This window comes from Panthera uncia (assembly GCF_023721935.1).
Source record: "Panthera uncia isolate 11264 chromosome C1 unlocalized genomic scaffold, Puncia_PCG_1.0 HiC_scaffold_3, whole genome shotgun sequence".
Classification (NCBI taxonomy): Eukaryota; Metazoa; Chordata; class Mammalia; order Carnivora; family Felidae; genus Panthera; species Panthera uncia.
Window position 1 is genome coordinate 66,986,595 of NW_026057584.1, and position 24,590 is coordinate 67,011,184.

At 35.6% G+C, this 24,590-nt stretch overlaps 1 protein-coding gene across 8 annotated transcripts in view; it reads left to right on the plus strand.

The window, feature by feature from the left end:
• Positions 1-24,255, plus strand: part of COBLL1 (cordon-bleu WH2 repeat protein like 1) — a 168,649-nt gene extending 144,394 nt beyond the window's left edge. For 5 of the 8 annotated variants that reach the window (XM_049615570.1, XM_049615572.1, XM_049615569.1 and 2 more), the window contains 7 exons: positions 421-495; positions 1,680-1,817; positions 6,615-6,849; positions 8,054-8,148; positions 13,172-14,742; positions 16,867-17,043; positions 22,935-24,255. In XM_049615570.1, coding sequence (XP_049471527.1) covers positions 421-495; positions 1,680-1,817; positions 6,615-6,849; positions 8,054-8,148; positions 13,172-14,742; positions 16,867-17,043; positions 22,935-23,021 — 2,378 coding nt within the window. In that variant the 3' untranslated portion in view covers positions 23,022-24,255. The remainder of the gene's footprint in view (positions 1-420; positions 496-1,679; positions 1,818-6,614; positions 6,850-8,053; positions 8,149-13,171; positions 14,743-16,866; positions 17,044-22,934) is intronic. The other 3 variants (XM_049615567.1, XM_049615574.1, XM_049615568.1) reach the window with 2 other exon arrangements.
• The last annotated feature ends 335 nt before the right edge of the window (positions 24,256-24,590 follow it).

A 24,590-nucleotide genomic window follows, 5' to 3' on the forward strand; every position in this document is an offset into this window, starting at 1 on the left:
AAGTGATACAGGTTATAAATCAGGTCTTTTCATTAAATGATAATACTTAAACTTAGGCTTTTAATTAATTTTAATAATACTTAGATAGTCCCTGATTATTCTTACTTAACTACCTTTTTAAAAGCTGCAAGACGACAGGATAAAATGAAAAAAATTGTGCAGCCCCCTGATCCTAAAATTGAGCAGTGATCACTTGTGAATCTGTTCAGAAGGACACTCTCCTCCCAGGGCTGACTACCTGTAGGAAGGGGAATCCATGGAGGTTTTAGTTGTATCAGAGCTGGATAGCGAAATGGCTTCTAACAAAGCCTCAGGGCTCTCTTTCCCTAAAGTATAGAAAAAGAATGAAGTTAACCTACTAAAGACTTGTTCCATTTGTGAGTGTGATTATTTGTAAGGTGTGCCGCTTCTGTCCTCTAGTCCTGCAGGCGGGACGTGCAGTTCCTACAGACAGTGCTGTGGAAGCCAGCTGCCCCGAGGGGCCGTCCAACCCAGGTAGGACACCTTTGCCCCACAGTCATGTGGTACTGACAAAGATCTTTCATGACAGTTGAGGAATGAATCTAGTTATAATGCTCTGCCTGTGAAAGAGATGCAGATGCTTTGACTCTATTTCCCAAATTTTATATTATGAAATGAAAACTTTTCCACCCTGGGTTGAGTATGAAACTGGCAGAACTCAAGACTCCAGTTCTGTGATGGTACCTTAAGAGATTGCCTTATGCAATGTCAGGTTACCCTGTACAGTGTCAAGGGTATCAATGTCCTTCCCAAGACGAATGACATGTTTTAGTTAGGAACGTACTTTAGTGTGTTCAGAAGAAAACTTACACCAAAGTGTAAAGTACCATTCTTTATGCAACTGTTCTGGGTATGAATTCGATATACAAAGTGTCCTCATTTAGTGGTAAAAATTTGTTATACGAAATATTTTCTGTTGTATGGTCTGATTTTGGATTTCCCAAATAAATGAAATGCCAGTAAAAATAAAATAATTTGATTGAATGCTGTTTCCTAATGTTTTTAATAATAGCTATTTAGTAGCTATTATAAGAATAAATATGATAATATTTCTTCATTTTTAGACTTAAAGTTAGATACAAATGAATATGAGAGACTAATGTCTAGCCAAAAATAGAATATTACTATGCTATTACTTTAGCATGGGGATAATTTTATAGGTAAGAAAATTACTCAGTATAGCCTTAATTTTTATTATTAAGATTCATAAACACTGCAAAAACTCAGGCGCACCAAATGCTCCTAAATCTTTAATCCTTAGCTGATTTTTAGGAATTTGAGATTTTGACACATCTTATATAAGAATTCTCCTGTCCTCTGTGATTAAAAATATTATCATTATATAACTAGTCGTGATTTTTCTTAAGTCCTACCCAGAAAAATATCATTGATACTGTTTGTTCCACAAAGGAAATGTATTAAATAATTTCAAACTATATAAGTGAAATGAGAAGATTCAGAAGTATTAGGAAAAAGATGTGACTGCTATTCAAACTTTGCTTGATATCTATTTCTCTTTCTCTTCCTTTTTTTTTTTTTTCTAGTTACCTCTTCTTGATTAATGCGTGGATAATTGTGAGCTAACAAATCTGATTTCTTCGAAATGCTTCTTGTTCTCTGCTTGCCTTAACTCTGTTGTCTAAGTGCCATTTCCACAGATTTTACTTCTTTGGCAGAAGCCCCCCTTGGCCCTGGGCTCCCCAGTCACGAACAGTGCACTGTGCCCAGATCGCCGGATGAAGCCTCTCTCTCGGAGTGCCCTGGAACACCCAAGGCGGCCGTAGCATCTCTGACACGTAGGTGACCAGGCCTTTCTTGCCTGGTGCTTTGTTTGATGCAGAGTAAGATGTAATCACAGAAAAATTTGGTTACTTGGTCATCCCATGTGTAAAAATGCCTCGAAGAAATAGTAGTTTCCCTCTTTCACTTGAAATTCCATTACAGGTTTAGAGTTTGATGTTTTCCCTGACCGTATAGATGAATAATGCAAGGTGTAAGATGAATAAAATAAGTGGCTTTGGAGGATTTCAGCTTTTCTGCTATTTGGCTCTCTGCTTTTTTGGCAAAACTCTTTAAACTCTGTTGTTTCCAATGTGTAACTGTATGAATATAAAAGTATATATGTATTTTTTTCTTTCTTGAACTACTTTTTTGTTATCTAGGCCTGGCTTATTTTCTGTAGGATTGCTTTCGATTGGGATTTTTAAAGTAAATTATTGGAATTATTTTGTTATTAGATTGCAAAAATTTATAGTCAGGTAATATTTGAATTTCATCATAAATGATTTTATTCAGTTTTTGATTAACTCAGAATGAGTCCTTATTTAAAATTATTTAAAATTAATATATTATCACCTACTGCTTATAGTAATAAAAAATTGTATGGCCAGTTTGGAAAATAGTTTGGCAGGTTTCTAAAAATAAAATTTAAGCGTTGGTTTTCTATATAACTCAGAAATCCCACTCCTAGGTATTTTCCCAGAAGAATGAAAACCTTTCTGCTCACAAAAACATACATGTGAATTATTATAGGATTTTTATTCATAATTGCCAAAAATGAGGAACAACCCAATGTCCCTTAACTGAGGACTGGATAAACTGTGGTCAGTGCAAACATTGGTGATATCACCTACCCATTAAAAGGAATAGATAATACATGCAATGACATGGCTGAATCTAAAATGCATGTAATGATAAAAGGGGGAAGTTAGTCTTAAATGGCTAGATGCTCTATGATTTCAGTTATATAACATTCTTTCAAGGGCAAAACTATAGGGGATAATAGTTGTCAGGGTCTAGGGTTGGGGAAAGGGATGATCACCAAAGGGCATGGGGGATTTTGGAGATGGATGGACTTGTTCTATCTGTGTCTTGATTGTGGTGGTGGTCACTCAACTATATACCTGTATTCATTATAGAACATTTTAATTATCAAAATGAAGCATTCCAAAATGGATCCCCAAAATCATGAATTTTACTGAAGGTAAACTGTATCTCATTTTCTATAAGAGAAAGAAAACTATTCTGGCAGCAACTGCATTAGTGTCTGACAAAGTGAGCGTTTTCTGAATGAATGAATGAATGAATGAATGAATTTTAAAAAAGTAGTTCACCAGAATGGATGTAATATGATTTTATTTTAGCAAAGAGAGATAATTTGTTTATTTTGCCGTTTCAGTCATTTCCAGGAAAAATATGCAAAGTACCCCAAAAGTCGCAGTGAAGTTATAAGCTTTAATAATTTTTTTAGGTTTATTTATTTATTTTGAGAGAGACAGAGACAGTGTCAGTGGGGGAGGGGCAGAGAGAGGGAGAGAGAGAGAGAATCCCAAGCAGGGCTCGGCTCTGTCAGCACAGAGCCTGACGTGGGGCTCAAGTCCACAGTCCATGAGATCATGACCTGAGCCGAAACCAAGAGTCAGATGCTTAACCGACTGAGCCACCAGGCGCCCCTATAAGCTTTAATAATTTAAAAGTAAAATGCTACAAACTTAACAAAAATATGAAAGCTTATGAAAGCTTAGTATTTAAATTTCATTTACACATATTACATTTTGTGAATTTTAAAGAAGTTTTGAATTTTATATTTTGTTTCAGTTTTGCTTTCCTTAGCGGGAATGAAAAACTTAAGATGAAAAATATTCATATCATATAAAGCTAAGAAAAGGTAAAAAATGCAATAGTTAAACTTTAAAAAGATGACTTCTGTAATTTTTTAACATTTATCCTTTGGAAGTTGTTGGATCTTAAAACTTCACAAAGATTTTGAACACTGTATTCTTTGAAAGTGAGTATTCTTCCATTAGAACTTACGAAGCTACAAAACAATAGTTGTGCTACAATATTTGTGGAATTTATTCATTGTTCACACCCCTTACCCAGTCTTTTTCTATTGTGGTCCTAAAATGTGGCCTGATTCATATAATTCTGTTAACACAAAAAAAACTTGATTTATTATTTTTCAAAGCTTGGGGAAATTTGTGCTTGTCACCCAACCAACTCTGAAAGTTCTTTCAGATAATTTGAATTTTTTAAAAAGAATCACTTCCTTTCCTAAGACATTTAAGAATAGGAGTACTCTTCAAGCTATTAAAAAACATATATATTTAAGCAAGCCCATATGACTCTAGCAAGTTATAAAATTTCAGAAAAATAATTTGAGAAGACTTTTGAAACACGTAACTCATTCTTTATACTTCGACTGAGACCCGTTTCTCTTTAAGGGGCCCCATATTTAAGGAAAAATTGTGTGAAATAACTTTTGATGGGCAAGAGAGAAATAGGGATAACAATCAATAATTTGCTAAATGTTACCTCAGTTAATCTAATTTGCAAAAGAACTTATTATATGCCAAGGAGCCATTTATAAAACACATTTGCATCTAAATCAGAACAGCCTTTCATTTTCTCAATACACAGTTTTCAAATTATGTAAATACACTCTTACTACACAGATATGATATGCTGTTTTACATACATAATATTTGTGCATTGGTATCATAATGACTCCTTCACAAATCATAATAAAACAAGATTTGCCAAAATATATTTTTAAAAAATTCACTTAAATTCCTTAATATTTTTTTCTGTTGAGTAATCTTTTTTTAAATTTACAACAAACTGTCATTAAAAGTCTCCATATTTGGGGCACCTGGGCGATTCAGTCAGTTAAGCGTCCAACTCTTGATTTCAGTTCGGGTCATGATCTCACAGTTTATGAGTTTGAGCCCCACATCGGGCTCTGTGCTGACAGAGTGGAGCCTGCTTGGGACTCTCTCTCTCCCTCTTTCTGTACCTCCCCTGCTCGTGCACACTTTCTCTTTCTCTCTCAAATAAATAAACTTTAAAAAATAAAGTTTTTTAAACGGCATAAATAGCAAAATTTTTTGTTGATACTCCTAGAGATAAAATTAAAGACATACATTTTAAATACTTTAAATATTCTTTTTTGTTTTTACGTTTTTTTTTTAATGTTTATTTATTTTGAGAGAGACAGAGCGTGAGCAGGGGAGGGGCAGAGAGAGAGGGAGACACAGAATCCGAAGCAGGCTCCAGGCTCTGAGCTGTCAGCACAGAGCCCAATGCAGGACTCGAACTCACAAACCACGAGATCATGACCTGAGCCAAAGTTGACAGCTAAACCGACTGAGCCACCCAGGTGCCCCTAAATATTCTTCTAACATGTTGAAGTTTTTATTAAATTTTGTGGCTGTGCTGATCTCTGTAATCCAATGCTATGCCACCTTTCCTCCCCCTTCTATTGTGGTAAAATTAAAGTTTGTTCAGCTGCTATTATGTAAATGGAAGTGTTAAATTATATTTAAATAAGTGAAGATCCAGAACCTCGTTCTTTAGATTAATTTAACTTTCACAGCTAGTGTGGGCACCAGTTAGGATGTCTCCTCTTTTAGCCTGTTGGCCACTTGTTGTTGGTGCTTAAGGAATAATGATAAAACACATTTTTATACACTGAGATACTAGCCATAGCTTTTGAAAAGAAACACACACACACACAGACACACACACATATTGTTATGGGACAATTTTCCAGATACAGTTAACTGGAGAAGCAGAAGGTGAAAAACATCAGGTATAGTATGCTTCCATTTATATTAGATGAAAAACAAAAAAAGGAAACATGAGTATGTATATCTGCTTGTATGTTCATTATACTTTCCAATACTATATAGGAAAAATCTGTTAAAGGAAATTGCTTCTGAGAATCAAACTGAGAGAATAATTTTCATTGTATAATACTCATTTGTATTTTCAAAAATTTTACCAAGCATCTAAGGCAGTGGCTTTTAACCCTGGTTTTGTATTAGAATCACCTCAGGAACCTTAAAGATTTTGGTTCCCTCCATCAGAGATTCTGGTTTAACAGGCGTGGAAGAGGGGGTGAACATCAGTATTTAAAAAAAATTTTTTAACATTTATTTATTTTTGAGACAGAGCATGAATGGGGGAGGGTGAGAGACAGAGGAAGACACAGAATCTGAAACAGACTCCAGGCTCTGAGCTGTCAGCACAGAGCATGACACAGGGCTCAAACTCGCAAACCACGAGATCATGACCTGAGTTGAAGTCGGACGCTTAACCAACTGAGCCACCCAGGCACCCCTGAACATCAGTATTTTTAAGAGGGACTCAGAGAACTCTCCATTGTAGTGAGAACTGATAACCACTGAGTCAAATTTTTTGGTGTACTTGTAGACAATATAAAAATCTCATGTTCTTTTCGTTTACATTTAGACCTATTGCATAAATGTAACAATCATTTAAATCCAAAGATATATAGATAACTTTCAGATATATAGCTTGAAGTTTGAGTTTAAATAATTTATTTTTTTCTACCATGAATAAAACCTAGAACGATAGCATATTATTTTTAGAATTGTATGTGTCTGAGGTAATCTGATTATATGTTAATTTGATTATTCACCATTAGAAGAGTATTTCACTATTAGTTTTGGATGAGCATTTAAAAGAGTCCATCCAGCTAATTATGATTTTAAAAACTCCTTTCTTGCTAGGATTGCGTAGGAAGAATGAGGCAAATTAATACTCAGGATTATATCTTCGTTTCTTTGTAGCTGGAATAAGCTCTGATCGTAGCCTTGAAGAGATAGATGAAAAGGAAGAACTGAGTGAAGTGCCTAAAGTTGAGGCTGAAAATGTTTCTCTGAAGTCACAAGATATTCCTTTTGGATCTACTGATATAATAAATACACTGAAAAACAATCCTAACTCAGCCCTTGGCAGTGTTACTGGAGAGTCCGCACAAAACTCCAAAGAAGAAAAACAAGAAGCTAGAAACACAGATGGACAGTAAGTAGTAGTCTGTGTGCCAGAAGTGTATGGTTTGTTTAATTAATACTAGTCTCTGAATTATAGATCTGATATTTTAAATACAAATATGGTAGTCCCTTTAGTTTAGGCTCTATTTCACCACCATTATAAGAATATTTATTAATAAAGTATCTATTTGAGGTGCCTGGGTGGCTCAGTTGGTTGAGCGACCAAGTCTTGATTTCAGCTCAAGTCATGATCTCATGGTTCATGGGATAAAGCCTTGTGCTGGCAGCGTGGCACCTGCTTGGGATTCTCTCTCTCCCTCTCTCTCTGCCTCTCCCCTGCTTAAACTTTTTTTCAAAAATAAGTAAGCTTTTGGGGCGCTTGGGTGGCTCAGTCAGTTAAGCATCCAACTTCGGCTCAGATCATGATCTCTTGGTTTATGAGTTCAAGCCCCATGTCAGGCTCTCTGCTGACAGCTTGGAGCCAGGAGCCTGCTTCAGATTCCGCGTCTCCCTCCCTCTCTCTCCCTGTCACTTTTTAATTTTCAGTGAATGCTCCTCCAAGATTTTCACTGATATGTAAAACAATTCTGCATATTAGAGTGTGATGTTAAGTTACTAATATTTTCACAGTCAACTTCATGATGAAGATAGTGCACTTGCCACTTGATCCTAGGAATTGAAATCTATACTACAGTACACTTGTATTGTATTAGAAATGCCACATCATGAATAAAGATGGAATCAAGTAGGCAAAATAAACCATCTTTATCAAAGTTTTACCATAATTTGCATGGGATTGTCTCCAAATTAAACCCTTCTATGACTAAAAAATCCCAGTGAGGTCAGTCCACATCCTGATTTGCCAGAACTTGGCCTGGGCAGATGCAAGATGAAAATGATTAATTTAGTTTTCTTTTTCTTTAAAAGACAAACAGTCAATAATAACAAAAAGACACTGTTTTTAGAAAAGTGTTCATTTTTACCAAGCTTCTTAGATCCTTCTTTGTAATAGGACCTCTCTATGAAAGCTAATGGTTCATAGCAGCATTTCCTCTCAGTTGGATTTTTTTCTTTGCTATTAAATTTCCGGTATTTGGCAGGGGAAAAAAAGATGATTATTTCAGTCCATCTGTCTTTGGAAATTATTGCCTGTTTTCTCATCTGGGGTGTGTGTGTGTGTGTGTGTGTGTGTTTAAATAGTATCAATATATGAAATACAATATCCTGTTTTGCAGAGGGCCACGCATTATGGTATATAATGCAAGCAATGAAGAGAGAGTAGTGGACAATGTAAGAAACTTGAAGTCAGTGGGCTCAAACCAGGAAAATGGTGAGTTCTACAAACACTAATAGCCAACATTTTCATAGCACTTACTATGTGCCAAAGGGCCATTCTTAACACTTTATCTATATTAACTCATTTAATCTTGTGGATTAACTTATTTATGGGTCTTATTATTTTTAGTCCCACTTTACGGATGATTGAGCCACAATAATATTATATAACTCACTTGAGTTCCCATAATTAGTAAGTGGTGGACCTTGGATTTGAACTCAGACAGTATTACTTTAACATGTGCTATTAACCATTATGTGAACTACTTTTGTTGTTAAATCTTAGAAGTTGTTTAACCTAGATTTTGGATCTTAAAGATGTGTTCTCTATGCATTTACTTGTGATCTATTTCTCTTATTTCTTTATACCAGCTCCTAAGTCAAACTTGTTTTACTTCATACTCAAGTGGCTTTTACTTGGGTGAAACTTGTCTGCCTGATTTTTAAGGTTGAAACCATCTAATTCTGTATAATACTTACCAGTATTCTGTACCCCCTCAATCAAGATAGTTTCATCTCTTCATTATATTTCACTTAGTTTTATCTTTAGGGCTATGCTCATTCTTTGCAAAAATATGGTTTTCCAACCTAACTTCACCCATTCAACTACTGTCCAAATCCTGCCACTTTACTTACTTTGTTACTTGATTACAAGCCATGTGTTTCTCTGGTCTTGACTCCTCAACCAGATTGGACAGTCTTTTGAACCAGAGAAATTCTATCCGATACTTTAAGTTCCTCATGGCACCTAGTGGAATACTGAGATATTGTTAAAATACATACAGTCATTGACTTAAGATTTTTTTGACTTTACGATGGTGCAAAAGTGGTACGCATCCAACGGAAACTGTACTTTGAATTCTGAAGTTTGGTATTTTCCTAGGCTAGCAATACGCTCCATGACACTCTCTCATGAGGGTGGGCCTCAGCCGCTGCAGCTCCCAGTCAGCCCCATGAGGGTAAACAACCCCTCCACCTGCAACATTCTGCCATTTACTTTCAGCACAGTATTTAACAAATTACGTGACATATTCAACACTTTATTATAAAAAAGGCTCTGTGAGAGATGATTTTGCCCAACCGTAGGCTAATGCTTTATGAGCACATTTAAAGTAGTGTAGGTTAAGCTATGATATTCAGTAGCTTAGACATATTAAATGCATTTGACTTAATGATATTTTCAAGTTATGATGGGTTTATTGGGATGTAACTCCACCACAAGTTAAGGAAGATCTATACTTAACATTGAGTTTCGGAAAAATGATACTACACAAATATAAGATGTAAGGAGTGCACAATGGTATTTTAAGGAAATATGAAGGAGTTGGCTGATGAATTCTCATAGTCCGGTCTGTTATATTAATATACAAAACTAGATGCAGATTTTTAGAAAACATATGGTATATATATTCATATTTGGATAAAATGTGGATTATCCCAGCATCACAAACAGATGGGTAGATATATATTGTTTTACCTATGTGGTATGTGTTGGTTAATTTTTTTTTTTTTTAACATTCATTTTTGAGAGACAGAGACAGAGCACGAGTGGGGGAGGGGCAGGGAGAAGACCGGGAGACACAGAATCCGAAGCAGGCTCTGAGCTGTCAGCACAGAGCCTGACTCGGGGCTCAGAATCATGGACTGCGAGATCATGACCTGAGCTGAAGTCAGACGCTTAACTAACTGAGCCACCCAGGCGCATCATGTGTTGGTTAATTTGAATAAGTCTTTTTCCCCGTGGTCAGTACCATCCTGAGATAGAATACTGAGAAGTTCTAAAAGTACGTAATTTCCCCTTCCTTTTCCTCTTGATTTAGTTTCTCACAGCATACACTATGATGGTCAGTAGAGTTTTTACTGAGAAATCATGCTGCTTCCTTGTTTTAAAAATGATCATCAAATCATTTTTGCTAAGATTTTGGCATCAAGTTAGTGCTAGGGTCACAGGTATATTTCTGTAATAATATTTTTCTGTTTACATTTGATTTGCAATAACCTTGGTCAACTCTGGGTGGGTCCCCCCCCATACTTTTTTTTTTTAATTGAATTATATAGGGGACTTTTAAAATAATTTCTATTATCCTTAAAGGAGTTTTAATATTTTTTTCCCTCTTTTTCACCTACCCTGTATATTTGTTTCAGTCATCCTTTTGTCAAATGACTTGTGTTGTAGATGTTGGTATCAGTTTTGAGTAGGGAGAGGACAGGATAGTACAAAATCTACCTTTAACTTCTACTGGCTATCATTGTAAAATGGCCTAACCAGTCATTGACATTTGGTTAGTGTCATTATTAGTATGAGGATGGATTAGCTACTGAGTTCAGCAGTGATTCTAGGTTTCAAGCCCTGTCATTGGTAATAATTGTGAGATTCTGATGAGAAATTCAGAATTAAAAAGCAGTAAAGTAGGTGCGACCCACCAAAAATGTGAAAAATAGACATTTGGAGTTCTAAAACCAATTAGTTAGGGTTTGTTATAGGGAACTGAATTTACAATATATTTTTATGTTGATTTACTTTGTTTTGGAAAATATTTCTATTGTGTAACTGGACTATACCTATACTCACTGGATAATGAGCTACAGTAAGAGAGAAAGAAATACATTTACATTCATTTCCTGGTGCCAGGGAACATTTCTTACATTCTTTTGTGCTCATAGCAGTGTTGACAATAGTACTTTTCATGTAGACATTAAAAATACTTGTGAAGTAATAAGAACCTAGGCAGAAATGTGCCTTTTCAATGATTTTTAATCAAATGTGTTTTTACTCACAAAAGCTAATAATTATTAGTCTTTGAGAAGTCACTTGTATAGACAATAAATATTCTGATAATCAGTTGCATTTTTTAGGAAGAATAAAAATGAATTCCACTTAAAAATTAGCTATTTAATATAAGAACCTTGCAACATAATAGAAAATATTACTACCATGACCAAAAAATCATGCAATTAGGTAGGGTGTAAAAATATGAAGGTATTTTTTTTAAGTTTATTTATTTATTTTGAGAGAGACAGTGGGAGGGCAGGCGAGAGAGAGGGAGAGAGAGAATCCCAAGCAGGCTCTGCACTATTAGCTCAGAGCCTGACATAGGACTCAAACCTGCGAACCACAAGATCATGACCTGACTTGAAATAAAGAGTCAGGTGCTTACCTGACTGAGCCATCCAGTCCCCTAATATATTTTTAAAAGTTGTTCTGTTGGTGGAAATGCAAACTGGTGCAGCCACTCTGGAAAACAGTGTGGAGGTTCCTCAAAAAATTACAAATAGATCTACCCTATGACCCGGGAATAGCACTGCTAGGAATTTACCCAAGGGATACAGGAGTGCTGATGCGTAGGGTTGATGGGGGGTGAGAAGGAGGGGAAAGTGGGTGATGGGCATTGAGGAGGGCTCCCACTGGGATGAGTACTGGGTGTTGTATGGAAACCAATTTGACAATAAATTTCATATAAAAATTTTTTTAAAAAGTAAATAAAAGTTGTGTGTATACAGGAGTGGCTGCATGGTTCAGTCGATTAAGCATCCAGCTCTTGGTTTCATCTCAGGTCATGATCTCACAGTTTGAGAGTTCAAGTCCCGTATCAGGCTCTGTGTTGACAGTTTGGAGGCTGCTTGGAATTCTCTCTCTCTCTCTCCCTCTCCCTCTGCCCCTCTGCCCCTCTGCCCCTCTGCCCCTCTGCCCTTCCCCACCCCTCATACATAAATAAACTTAGAAAGTATACAAATTTACCTGGCAACATGATATTTTTTTTGCATGCATATTTTTCTTTTTTAACAGAACTATTCAGAATAGCTTATGACATTTTAGGCAGTGAAACTGTTCATTACCTTATAAGTAAAAGTGAGTGATGATACAACTCTAGAGAAATACTTGACATCCTTTCGCGATTTGACTCCCAAGGCTCACATTTCACTTGCGCTGTATGAACTGCTGCCCTATCTGGAAGGGGAAGCCACTAAGGATTTTGAAGATGAGGGTTAGTCGGTCATTCAGAAGAAATGATTCTTCTGGGCATTTGATTACAGGAGCCCAGTATATAAATCACTTCCCTGAGGACCAGAACACATAGCGCGCACCCATAAACCTGTGTTTCCTTCCAGATGCCTCATTCCAATTCTTTGCCATCTTGTTGCTGGCTGGCAACTGTTGCTTGTTAACCTAGACACTGGCAAGTGATTTTTGCTTTCAGGAGATCTGAATTAGAATTAAGAGGAAAAGTAGTGCAGGGGAGAGAGAGGCTGCTTTCTCTACTGGGACTCTGACATGAGAATTTTTCTCAGAAAAATCAGAGCGCACGTGATTGTTTTTCTGTAGTTGAAATCACCCATATTATGACTGAAAACAAAGTCTTTATCAAGGATGCCTAATTACCAAGACAGTCAACTGAGAATTTGTTTTTACTTCAACTCTTAAAGGTAATGTTACTATTGTTTGCCTTAATTAAAACTGGTAACATTCACTGGGCTTGTTTCCCTTTTGATGTAAGGTGTGAAATAGAAATACACTAGGGGTTATAGAAAAGACAGAGTCAAAATAGGAAACAAAAAAAAAGGAAAAACATCTTGGAATTTGTCAATTTCTATTGTCATTCTTAACATTAACTGAAATATGAAGTCTACCTATCAGGAGAAACGTAGCTGTCTTCCATGGACTGCTTGTTCTGGGCAATATCGTCTCCTATTTGGCATGTTATATAAATGCCATATAAAATATAATACAAGTTTTTACCTTTGTACATCTGAGCAAACTGAGGCTCAAAGGGGTTAGGTTACATGGTGAGGCCACACAGACTGTAGTCAGTCAAGCCGGGTTCTAGCCTCTGATTTCTATGATACCAAAGCCCATGATTTTCCTTCCTAATGCTATTACTTGGTTTTGTATAATTAGCTGAAAATGACCTGTAGAATCCAAACCAACCTACTTCAGTTTGGGGGAGGCAGACATTGAAAACTTGAGTTTTTTTTCTAGTTTTTTCATACATTTAACTTGACAATATTTTTTCCCTTAGTAGATCAAAATGAAATAATTGTCATTCCAACGGACACAGAAAAGAATATGAAAAATGGAGTGAGGATAACAGAAATCAATGTGGGAGGTGTTGCCAAAAATAACAGTGTGGACATGGGAGCTGACAGACTATCAAACTATCAGGCACATAAAACTGATACTGCTGTAAGTTACAAGGAAAATCATCTAGCTCCATCATTAGCGGCAGGCCAAAAACTGAATCAACCCAGTGAGGAAAAGACAAAAATGCAAGATGCGGCGATTCAGACAAACCCTTCCTCTGACAGTTTTGAGGGGAATCACCAAGGCCATCATTTGTCTAATTTCAAAGTTAATGAGAGTGTGCAAACTCCAAGTAACAGTAAATCAACTCAACCCTCATCTCTAAGTCCCCAAGATTCTGCTGTAGATGCCTCAAGGAAATTCAGGAGTCAGGGCCTCCTAAATGTACATTCAGAGAATCAACTCACCATAAAAGATCCAGTTTGTGCACGTGGTAATGATGGCCTTTTGCCTTCTGTAGATGGGATTGATAAAAACTCAACTATTTCAAAGAATTATCCACTTTATAGACAAGACTATGATCCCAAGCCAAAACCTTCAAATGAAATCACAAGAGAGTACATACCCAAAATTGGAATGACTACTTATAAAATAGTGCCTCCCAAGTCCCTGGAGATACTGAAAAATTGGGAATCAGAAACCATTGGGTATAAAGATGATCACGAGATCCATACTTTAGGAAAAAAGCACACTGGTGAAAATGTGAAAGAAACTGCAATCCAAACAGAAGATCTTGTTATTTCCGACAACCCAAAGGAGCCACAGGCAGACCTTAAACTACAGCCGAGCCCAAGAACAGAGCATCAGGTCCACGGCGTGGAGAACTCACCCTGCATTGCCATGGGGAGTCCTCTGAAACCTACTCCCAGAATGACAAGGGACACTGGCACAGCTCCTTTTGTGCCAAATTTGGAAGATATAAACAATATTTTGGAGTCAAAACTTAAATCTCGGGTTTCAAATCCCCAGACCAAACCAAGTTCTTTTTTCCTACAGATGCAAAAAAGAGTTTCAGGTCACTATGTGACATCTGCAGCTGCCAAAGGTGTCCATGTGGCCCCTAACCCTACTCCGAAAGAACTAATAAAGAAAGAGGGGGAAAGGGAAGTGATACCTCCTCCAGAACAAACTCTTTCTCCCTTAAGTAAAACAACTCTGTCTCTTCCACAGCCCCAGATTAAAAATGCTGATGATAACATCAGCAACCAGAAGCCTACTGAAACCCCTCCACCTCCCATAGCCCCGAGACCTGTTCCTCTTCCTGCGAATCAATTAGCTGCACTAAATCTGAAGACTTTGAGAACTTTTGGTGCACCGAGACCTTACTCGAGCTCTGCTCCCTCACCCTTTGCCCTCGCTGTAGTGAAACGGTCACAGTCTCTCAGCAAAGTGCGCACAGTGTCATGCAGTGAGGGTGCAGCTGCCCGACCTCCACCTGACACAGAAGAAGGGAAGGCTCCTTCTGTAAATAAATTTGTGGGCATCCCACAACTACTTGTGAGTGATAAGGTAACGTGACCTTTTTAAAAATCAGAGGTTCTTATACAACGTGGTTTAAATGGTGGTTAACAAGCATGTTGTATATTTGTGTGTTACTTAACTCTGAATTCATATTAATCTAATGGCAAGCTACCATAGGGAATAAAGAGTAAAAAATACATAACATCTGATTATTTACTCTCAGAATTATTATAATTCATATAACTTGATTGGGTATTACTATATGGTCATTAAATGATTGTATCATTACGAAATATTTTAATTTATTTTTTAAATTTTTTATTAAAATTTGTTTTAATGTTTATTTTTGAGAGAGAGAGAGAGAGAGACAGAGAACACAAGTGGGGGAGGGGCAGAGAGAGGAGACACAGAATCTGATGCAGGCTCCAGGCTCTTAGCTGTCAGCACAGAGCCCAATGCGGAGCTTGAACTCACAAACCTTGAGATCATGATGATCTGAGTGATCTTAGCCAAAGTCAGATGCTAACCAACTGAGCCACCCAGGTGCCCCTATTTTAATTTAAATTTTCTCTGCCATACATTTGTATATTGTACTAGTTTATAGTTCTGATTCTATTTTCCTGTGTTTTGCTTATCTCAAGTTGTTTATTACTTTTCTGGATGTTATGGTTTATTTTCTACTCTACTTCTACATAATAGCAAAATAGTTTTAATTATATAGAAACATAAGCAGTTAAGACTAGTTAATATAACCAGATACTTCTCAACTATACATTTTCTATCATATATATTCAACCTTAGTTACCAAACATTGACACATATAAATAATTTAAATTGAAACCGGAATTTTCAATCTCAAAATATAATTTTCTTAATTTCACATTTTTGTTAACTTTTCCAGTTATATGTATGTTGACTAAAATATCATTTAACCATTATCTAACCTTAATAATTTACATAAAAGAACATTTATTTAGTGTTTGGTCAACTAAGTGTTATAATTTGCTAGATTCAAATAATATAGTCAAAGGAAAGGATGAAATTTATAGTATGAATTATGATAATCCCCATGCAATTTTTAAAAAATATTTTGTGTACTTTTACCCTGATACTGTTTAAAGAATACTTTCAGATTTGTGTGACAGTTCCAGAAGTATTTTATATTACTTTTTCAAACATTCCTAGGGTGACAGAACATTAACCATATTGCCAAGTAAAGATTTTTCCATAATTTCAAAGCAGTATTCATCTTGAAGAATATTTCTTCATGTATTTTACATTTATGTTTCTTATCTTTGATATAATGTCAGGAAGAGATGTATGATGTAGAGATTAATTCTCTACTTGGGAACAAAGCCTGCGTTTCTTCTTAGAATGGAATACCATTCCTAAACAACAGAGCTTGATTTAGATAATACAGTTTTTGAGTCATTGCCTAAGCTTTGTTTAGCTCATCTTTTGTAAAGATATTTGGCAGTTTAAAAAAGACATTTTTAAGATTATTTGATAATAGTTCCCAGTTAAATTGGTTATTAAATATTCTTTCCTAAGAAGTTTAATTAAATTTTGATTCTTAAATTTGGAAATTCCTAATGTTTTTTAGTCCATGGGCAAAATAAAGAAAACACGGTCATCACTTAGCCCCTGTGACTTCCATTAACACAAAATAAGCTATTACATGTAGCATGGTCCTTAATATTCTTTTATTAGAAGCTATGTTAGATTCAACCAATATAAAATTGTCAATTTGTCCATTCTGTTCTTTCAAAAATGATAATTCAAAAACCTAATATTTTGTAACTTTAAAAATGTGTTATTTTTTTAGCCTATGGAATTTTTTTTTTCTTATTATTTGGCTCTTCTGGCCAACTCCATTGGCAAAAATCAGCATTTGACTTAGGGACAGTAAAATTACTAGTGTATTCATAAAACAAAGAGAGGTACCACTTTTCTTCCTTAGCCTCATAAGTTGAAGAGAAGGGAAGGTAATACCCTCATCTTCCAACTGAGCTCGGGCAGCAGAGATAACTCACTGGGGAAGGAAACAGAACTATGTCTAAAACACCAGTGTGGCAAATAGTGATTCTTTAAAAATATACTGATGATGAATTTTTTTTAATGGCCCATTGTTCACTTGGTATTCATATAAATATTTTGCACTTATTTTTATAGGGAAATAACTCTGCACATAATGAACAGAATTCCCAAATACCGTCTCCAACTGACTGCCCATCATTCATTCTTAAGAGACAAAGTTCTTTAACATTCCAAAGCTCTGACCCAGAACAGATCCGACAGAGTTTGCTCACTGCAATCCGTTCTGGAGAGGCTGCTGCCAAATTGAAAAGGGTAAGTTTTCTTTATCAGATGGGTGACAGTGGGTTTATTTTCAACATTGTCAAACTAATACTTAGGGGAAATTGTTTTCTGGCTCTTGCATCTGAATAGGGAGGATGCCAGAAGTTGCTCTTTGATGTCAAGGGTCATTTTTGAAGTATAAGCTGAAAGAGTCCAGAGTCTTACACATACTTAAAAATATGTCCGGTCTATTTTCCACAACATGGGCCAGGTGCAGAACATGGGGTTTGCTCATTATTATATAACTATATATAGAAAGTACCCTGGACTCTTATTTTAATAAATTGTATTAGCATAGCAAGAAAAATTCTTTCAGAAAGAAAATCCCTCCGTAGTCCAGAAAAGCCGCACTAGCAATAGGAACGTGCAAGTTTTCAGTCCTGGCTCCCACGATGATCAAAGTCAACTACCATATGTGGGAGAATGAGGGGGCGGGGGGGCAGGTGGCTTTATAGGTTAAAAAATGTAGGGAAAATCTAGGGAATTTAGATGACACCGAAGGCAGAAAGTCTAGTCTAATAAGGCCCTGCCAAAGTGGCCAGCTCCTCCTTACGGAGATGTAGGAGAACTTCAGGAAGGGAGGTATGCTTCTTTTGGGGAGCAAATGCCAAAAAAACGACACAGGGAATTATTTGAGGTGAGTTTCCTCCCTCTGTTGCTTTCATCCACTCAAAGAAGTCCTACGTGGTGAAGCCTGGAGCCTGGCATCAAAACTTGGACTTTCCAGAGGCTGTAGTCTCCCTAAATGTCTTTCTTGTTCTCCCCTTAGTTGTCTTGGTTGCAAGTTCCTCAACACTCAAGACAAGAAAAGTACTCATTATTCTCCTGACTCCCTAGGCATTTCGTTTTGTGAATTCCTTCTCTAATCAGTTTAGAGGCTATTTAGAGAAGAGTAAGAGACTTGTTGAGCAAAGCACTGAGCTCAACAGAAATAAAATCTGCGAAGGGACAGGAATGCTGCAAGGAGAGAAGGAAAAGGGGAGGGCATCTCGGGCACATCTCCAAGGCCAGCCCTGTCTGCGCTCACCATTTTCCTCAGTGTGTTTCAGTGGAGCCATGAGTGACGGCTGTTTTCATGGAGGGCTTGGCGCTCCCATCTGGGCAAACAAGGAGACAGGGCAAAATATTGCCTGCTGTCAGGAGTGGAGGAAACACAAAGGAATAATTCAGGAGATTAGGTTTGAATTCTGTCAAGTATTTGTAGAATCTGAATTTAGGTGCCAGGCAGAAAAAAAAAAAAAGTTGGTGGTGTTGAGTACTGAAACTGGTATTTCACAGGTCACGACATTTATATTTTTGTGAGGAAATATGCCCACGCAAATAAACTGTACATTTTCACTTAAGAAAATAGTTCTCTTTCTAATCTTGTAAATTAAGGTTCAGTTTCAAGTCAGTCACTTCTGATCTAAAGCTTTCTCAATTCTGGGCGCCTGGGTGACTCAGTTGGTAAGGCATCCGACTTCAGCTCAGGTCATGATCTCGCGGTTTGTTAGTTTGAGCCCCACGTAGGACCCTGTGTTGAGAGCTCTGGAGCCTACTTCCAATTCTGTGTCTCCCTTTCTCTCTGTCCCTCCCCTGCTCATGTGCACGCACGCAGTCTCTCGCTCTCTCACTCTCTCAAAAAGAAATAAGCGTTAAAAAAATGTAAAGCTTTCTCAATTCAATATACTTGATAAGCATTTTTTAAGCAAAAAAGTACTAAACATTGTCCTAGATGCTGGGGATACAAAAATGAATAATACGAAGCCTCTGCCTTCTGGGTGTTCACAGCCTGGGACTGAGAAGCAGTGGCACATCAGGTCCACAGGAGAACCAAGTAGCTAGACAGAACATAACTGCAGTGCCTTTTCCTAAGTCCGTGGATATAGTAATCAGTTCCAATGGACTAATTGCAGAAAAGAGTGCATTAAGTTGGGAATGTCTTTTAGGCCAACAGAACTGTACAGGCAAGCAGCTGTGTGCTTGGTGATATGGGCTCTAAATTGGCAGTCTCTTCACTTATAAAACTCTCCTTGCTTCCAGAATGAGCTGGATGTGAATCAGCATAGAAATCAGGCTCTAAATGATGATCCTATAATTGTATCCTGTTTATAAGTCATTACTTGAGGTTCCATCAAGTCTAAATTTTATCTCTCTCAGTAGGAGATTATCAATAGCCCTGAGTCTTTGTAGTGCCAGTTCCTGAATTTTGTTTGATAAAAATTCCTTAAGTAATCAATTTTTTTTTTTTTTTTGCACTAAAAATGAACACAGGGTCTAGTAAAGGTCACGGAACTGACACACTATGATCAGTATTTTCACTTCTAATTATACCCTAAAAAGGTGTGTGTTGTGTACCAGGACACATTTATAAGAATATTCATGAAATATTGTTTGTAATAGCTCTAAGTAAATATAACATTAATATCCAAAAAGAGAATAAATAATATATTCAAAGAATGGATTATCAAACAGCAGTAAGTTGGGCAAAGTACACCTAAACACAACAGGGTAAAGACCTATAAAAATATCTATGTGTAAAGTTTGACGGCATGCAAAACTAAATTATGTTATTTAACGATGCATGCGTAGGTGGCAATTATTTTTAAAAGCAAGGAAGTAATTATAAAAATCATGATAGGGTTACTTCCACAGGGAGAGAAAAGGCTTTGCTGGGGTTTGTAGGAGAAAGACAGGCAACACAATTTAAGAGGAAACTAAAAAACTAAGTAATCGAGATAAATGTTATCTTAATGCAAGATTTTTTAAATGTCTAAATGAAAGCAAAAACCTGTGATAAAGAAAATGTCAACATTTTAAATAAAGACAAGATCAGTAGGGAGCTGGAGCTATTCTCTTGGCCTGAGTGGTGGATTATATATACGTTTGTGTTTGTTTCCATCAGGTTGTTTATTTAAGTTCAGTGCACTCTCCTGTACATGTATTGTATTTCAAAAAATATATTGCAAAAGGAAGTAAAAATGGACACCAAAAGGCTCTGATTCCTTGTGATCTTTGCTTAAGTCCCATATTTCTATCCTGTACTGAACATTTCTCCTGGTTTGTTTTAAATTCTAACATTTCTTTTATAGAACAACAGTTATAGTGCCAAATAAAATCTTCAGTGATTTTGACAGTGGGCTTAGATTGTTCATCAGAAAATTGGCTCCAGGTTTGCCTATATTTTGGCACCCAAATGTTCAGTTTAACTCCAGGTACTAACCTGCCTTATGGCTCTGGTTCATACCCGAATAATTAACCTTCATTATAATAATTGGTTCACATTAGAACAATTATCTAGTTGATTGCTCTAGTGTAAATGTAGTCATGAACATGCCATGTTTTTTTTTTTCATATTAAGATTTTTTCCACACCTTACCCCTCTTTGACCCCCATGTAGTCACAGAATTGTCTTGTCTTCCTAGTTTTAATAAATCTAGTTTACTGTTTTATAAAATGTATTTGGCATAAAGATTTATATGTGAATCAGCAGATTGTTTTCAGAGAATATGAGATTAAGTAAACTATGATCATTTACTTGTGTTGATACAAGAACTTTCTGGCTACTTTTGGTTCCTGTTGATGCTTCAGTTACTAAAGGTCATTATGCTATTACAAGTAGAATATACGTTTATGAAAATAAAGTGACAAATGGTATTTAGTAGTTGATATTAACCGTTTCCTCAGAATGTAAAATTTATCTTTGGCTCCATAAAAACCTGGAAGGAAGAAAGAAACCAGATAAGTCACCCAGAACTTATGGGATAAGTCGCCCAGAACTTACTGGCATTTTTATTTGTTTAATTGGTCTGCTTTTTACTCATACTTCCTTGTTTGGAATTTGTACAATCCGAGGGCTTCAGGTTGGCAGTTCTTTCCATATATATTAATCAATGACAGTTTTATAGCAAATTTTCCTTACAAGAATAAGAAAACTACAAGAATATTCCTGATACTCTTTAAACTTAAAGTTGAGACAGTCAAATAGTAGATGCTCATATTAGTAAATTCTTTAATGCTCATATTAGTAAATTCTTTAATGTTTAAAAGTTTTTAATCTTTAAAAAAATCTTTATCATAGGTGTCATATGTTCATTATTCAAAAAATTCAAGCAACACTCTTTTACTTTATAAATGTTTATAAGAAGTTATTGTATTCCATTCAAGAAATAATTCATTGATCTATACCGTGCCAGGCACGGCATTAAAATAGTCAAGGTTTCTGACCACACAGAATTTATAGACTAGTCTATAATAATGTCTTTTCATGCTTGAAAGTTTAGTATACAAATTTTTAAATATCAAATGAAATACCGTTTCCCCCTAAAGTAATTGCTCGTGATAGATTAAAGTGAAACCTTCCAGACCACTTTTGTAGTATATAAACATATTTAATTTTTCTGTACAAAAATAAACTCCTCTGTAAACCATTCATAAATATCTCTGATGTTTTCCATCTTGTTACACATAAACATACACACTATTCTTTTTCAGACTATGGAGTATTTGATTATATGAATGAACCATAGTTTATTTGCTCCTTGTTGGTGGACATTTCACTAGATTCTAGTTTCTCCACTCTATAAATGGTGCTACAGTAAACATCTTTTATTTGTATTAGGGTCATTGGTATGTTTTTTAAATGCTTAAAACAAAATTTGTCTCTTTTTCTTACAAAGAATTATGACCACTGCAAATTTGGCAATAATTACAAAAATAATCCCTACACACTGAAACTTTTCGTGCCAAAGTTACATAATGAAAAGTCGTTACCTGTTTGTTGGCTATATTTGGAAAGGAACCCCACGTGAATACTAAACAAGGTGCAGGAGTTTTCCTTCCCCTAGTGGCAGCTTTTCTTTTAGCTGTTTTAGTGTCAACTACTCTACTCCATCCTGGATTCATAGTGAAGAAAGTTGATTCGTTTCGGTTACCAATCTTTGTTTTAGTAAAAGGCCATGAATGAAGCACTAGGAAATCAAATCCAAACTGAATTTGCCCATTTTATTTTCCCTTTCAGGAACTTACTCTGATGCAAGGCAGAATCTGTGGCCTTTTGTACTCCAGTTCTCTTGTGATAATGTTTGGTTAAGAATCTATTCAAATTATAACTAGACATTAACCATTTTTTAAAAGTATTGTCAAATTTTATGTATAATATTTCAAAATATTATACCTATTTACTATCCAGAATCCAGATGATTTTTTAAAACATTCTTCTAAATGTTAGAATTTCAAGCTATTTAGGAAATTCTTAGTGTATTTCATTCACTTACCATTTGTAAATAGGAGACTTTGCCATAGAATCTTGGAATTTCGGAGTTTATTTATTGGGAGGAAGAAAACTACTTTTCATTCTGCAATTGTTTTGACATAACACTCTTAGATTTGACTTTTTTAGCCCTTCAAATGACAGCATTTTAAAAACCAAAGCTGTATTTTCTTATAAACAAGGAGTACCTGGGGAGGGGAATGTCAAGTTAATATATACCATCAATACAAAAATTCTTTGTGTTGTGGAATTCGCTTTATTTTTCTACATTTTCCAAGGCAGCTTTGAGGAGCCAGAATTAACCTAGCAAAAAATGCTCTTCAACAGCTTGGCCTGCAGTCTGTTTGTGCTCTTGTCCTTTGAGTTGATTTGGTAATTTTGTGAAGGCTAAGATGTGTTAATGGATTATTTAACTTGTTTGTTGTGGAAATAACAACTCTCTCATTTTTAATTTTATGGTAGAGTGAACATTTATTCTTAATCATTTGTGATTTATTGAATACGGAACACTAAATATTATCGCTTACAATTATACAGAAGTTCAAATGTGGTAATTGTTGAAAACTGAAAATTAGAGAGCTGTGCCATTTTCACTTGATGGGTGCAAACTGTGCTTCTTTCTTTCTCTTAGGTTACTGTTCCATCAAATACAATATCTGTGAATGGAAGGTCAAGACTCAGCCATTCCATGTCCCCTGATGCCCAGGATGGCCATTAAATGTGCCCTGTCACAATGCACTTCACGAACACCGCTATTTCACAGGACAATGTCATGCTGATGGAGAATGTTGGCCAATGTATATCCAGATGTACACTAATATATTGTCTATTAAAGTGTAAGAATTTGTGCTGTGGCTTTTAATGCCAAAAGAAGAATTACAGAATTTATAAGTTATAATATTTTGGGCCTTTTTTTTTTTTTTTTTTTTTTTTTTTTTTTTTTTTGCCTTAAAAGCTGACTATGCTGCTTTAGAACTTTAAGACAAGGTGTTAATGACTTTCATTTTTCTCAAATGAGACATCGTCACCTTTTGTGGATTTCACTTACTGACACATTCTCTACAATGGTGACTTAGACAAAAGAATAAATTAAGATTCATAGACTTGTATTTGTGTGACACATAAATAGGTAGGCAAATGTAGATCTGACATTTGCTGCCTCAATGTTACAGTTTAATTGGAAATGTTTATAAGTTATATTAAAGTGTATTTTGGCTGAAAGTATGATCTAGAGATCTAAGAATATCAAATAAGTATATTTGGTTCGACAGTTCATTTAAATGATGAATCACTTAGTGTGCAAGCCTTATCTTGTGTGTTCTTTATGTAATTATAAAATCAATGTCAAATTTATGGGAAGCTTATAATATTTTAATATTTTATTAACATGGAACATTTGTTTTTTTAATCTTTAGAACTTAAATTGCACAAGGAACATTTTAAATATTTTTTTTGTATATAATCATGGCATTGTTGTCACACAGATATTATATATTTTATGTGCCAGAAGCCTTAGAAATCGTATGAAAATGTTGGTCTATATTGACAGTTATTTCACATTTGATATGTAGTGAGGAATAGGGGTTAGTATATGTCCATATTGGAGAACTTCAAAGACTACTTGGAGGTTCCAGAAATCTTTGTTTTAATTAAAATAAAATGATAAAGTCATTATGTAGCTCAGATGCTAATATTCTAAATAATATATATATACATTAAAGCTAAAACTATTAAGCCAAACAATGCCTAATTTGTTGGCTTATAACTGTATTGGGGTCTAGAGCTCATTCATGTTCTAGTCCTACTTTAAGAATCTAATTGCTCATTTATTCTCAAAGCTTTGTCAAACAAGTTGATGTTAAGTTGGTTTTCACTAAAGCTCTTGGGATGTCTGCCTCTTTGGACGATATGTTGATTTTTTCAATGTTTAATAAAAGCAAGTTATACGTTTGGTTTGTGTCAACCAGCATATTTATGAATTTCACACGACAACCGTATCTTTATCAGCCAGTAAACAAGTCATAGTAAAACCTATCATTCATCAGGGCTCTCTAGTGTACATGTGAGCCCATACAAACTCCAAAGTGCACAATCTAAGCATCTAACATGCTTAGACTAGTTCCTGATACATGGCAGATACACATTAAATGTTAAATGTTACTGTTATTTCCTTAAATCAGACTTGAAGAGACCCTAATATATGGAAACTTATGTTGTTATAAACCAGTAGGGAAAGGAGTGACTTTTTAAAAAATTGTTTGAATATCCCCTTGGAAAAAAATTAATT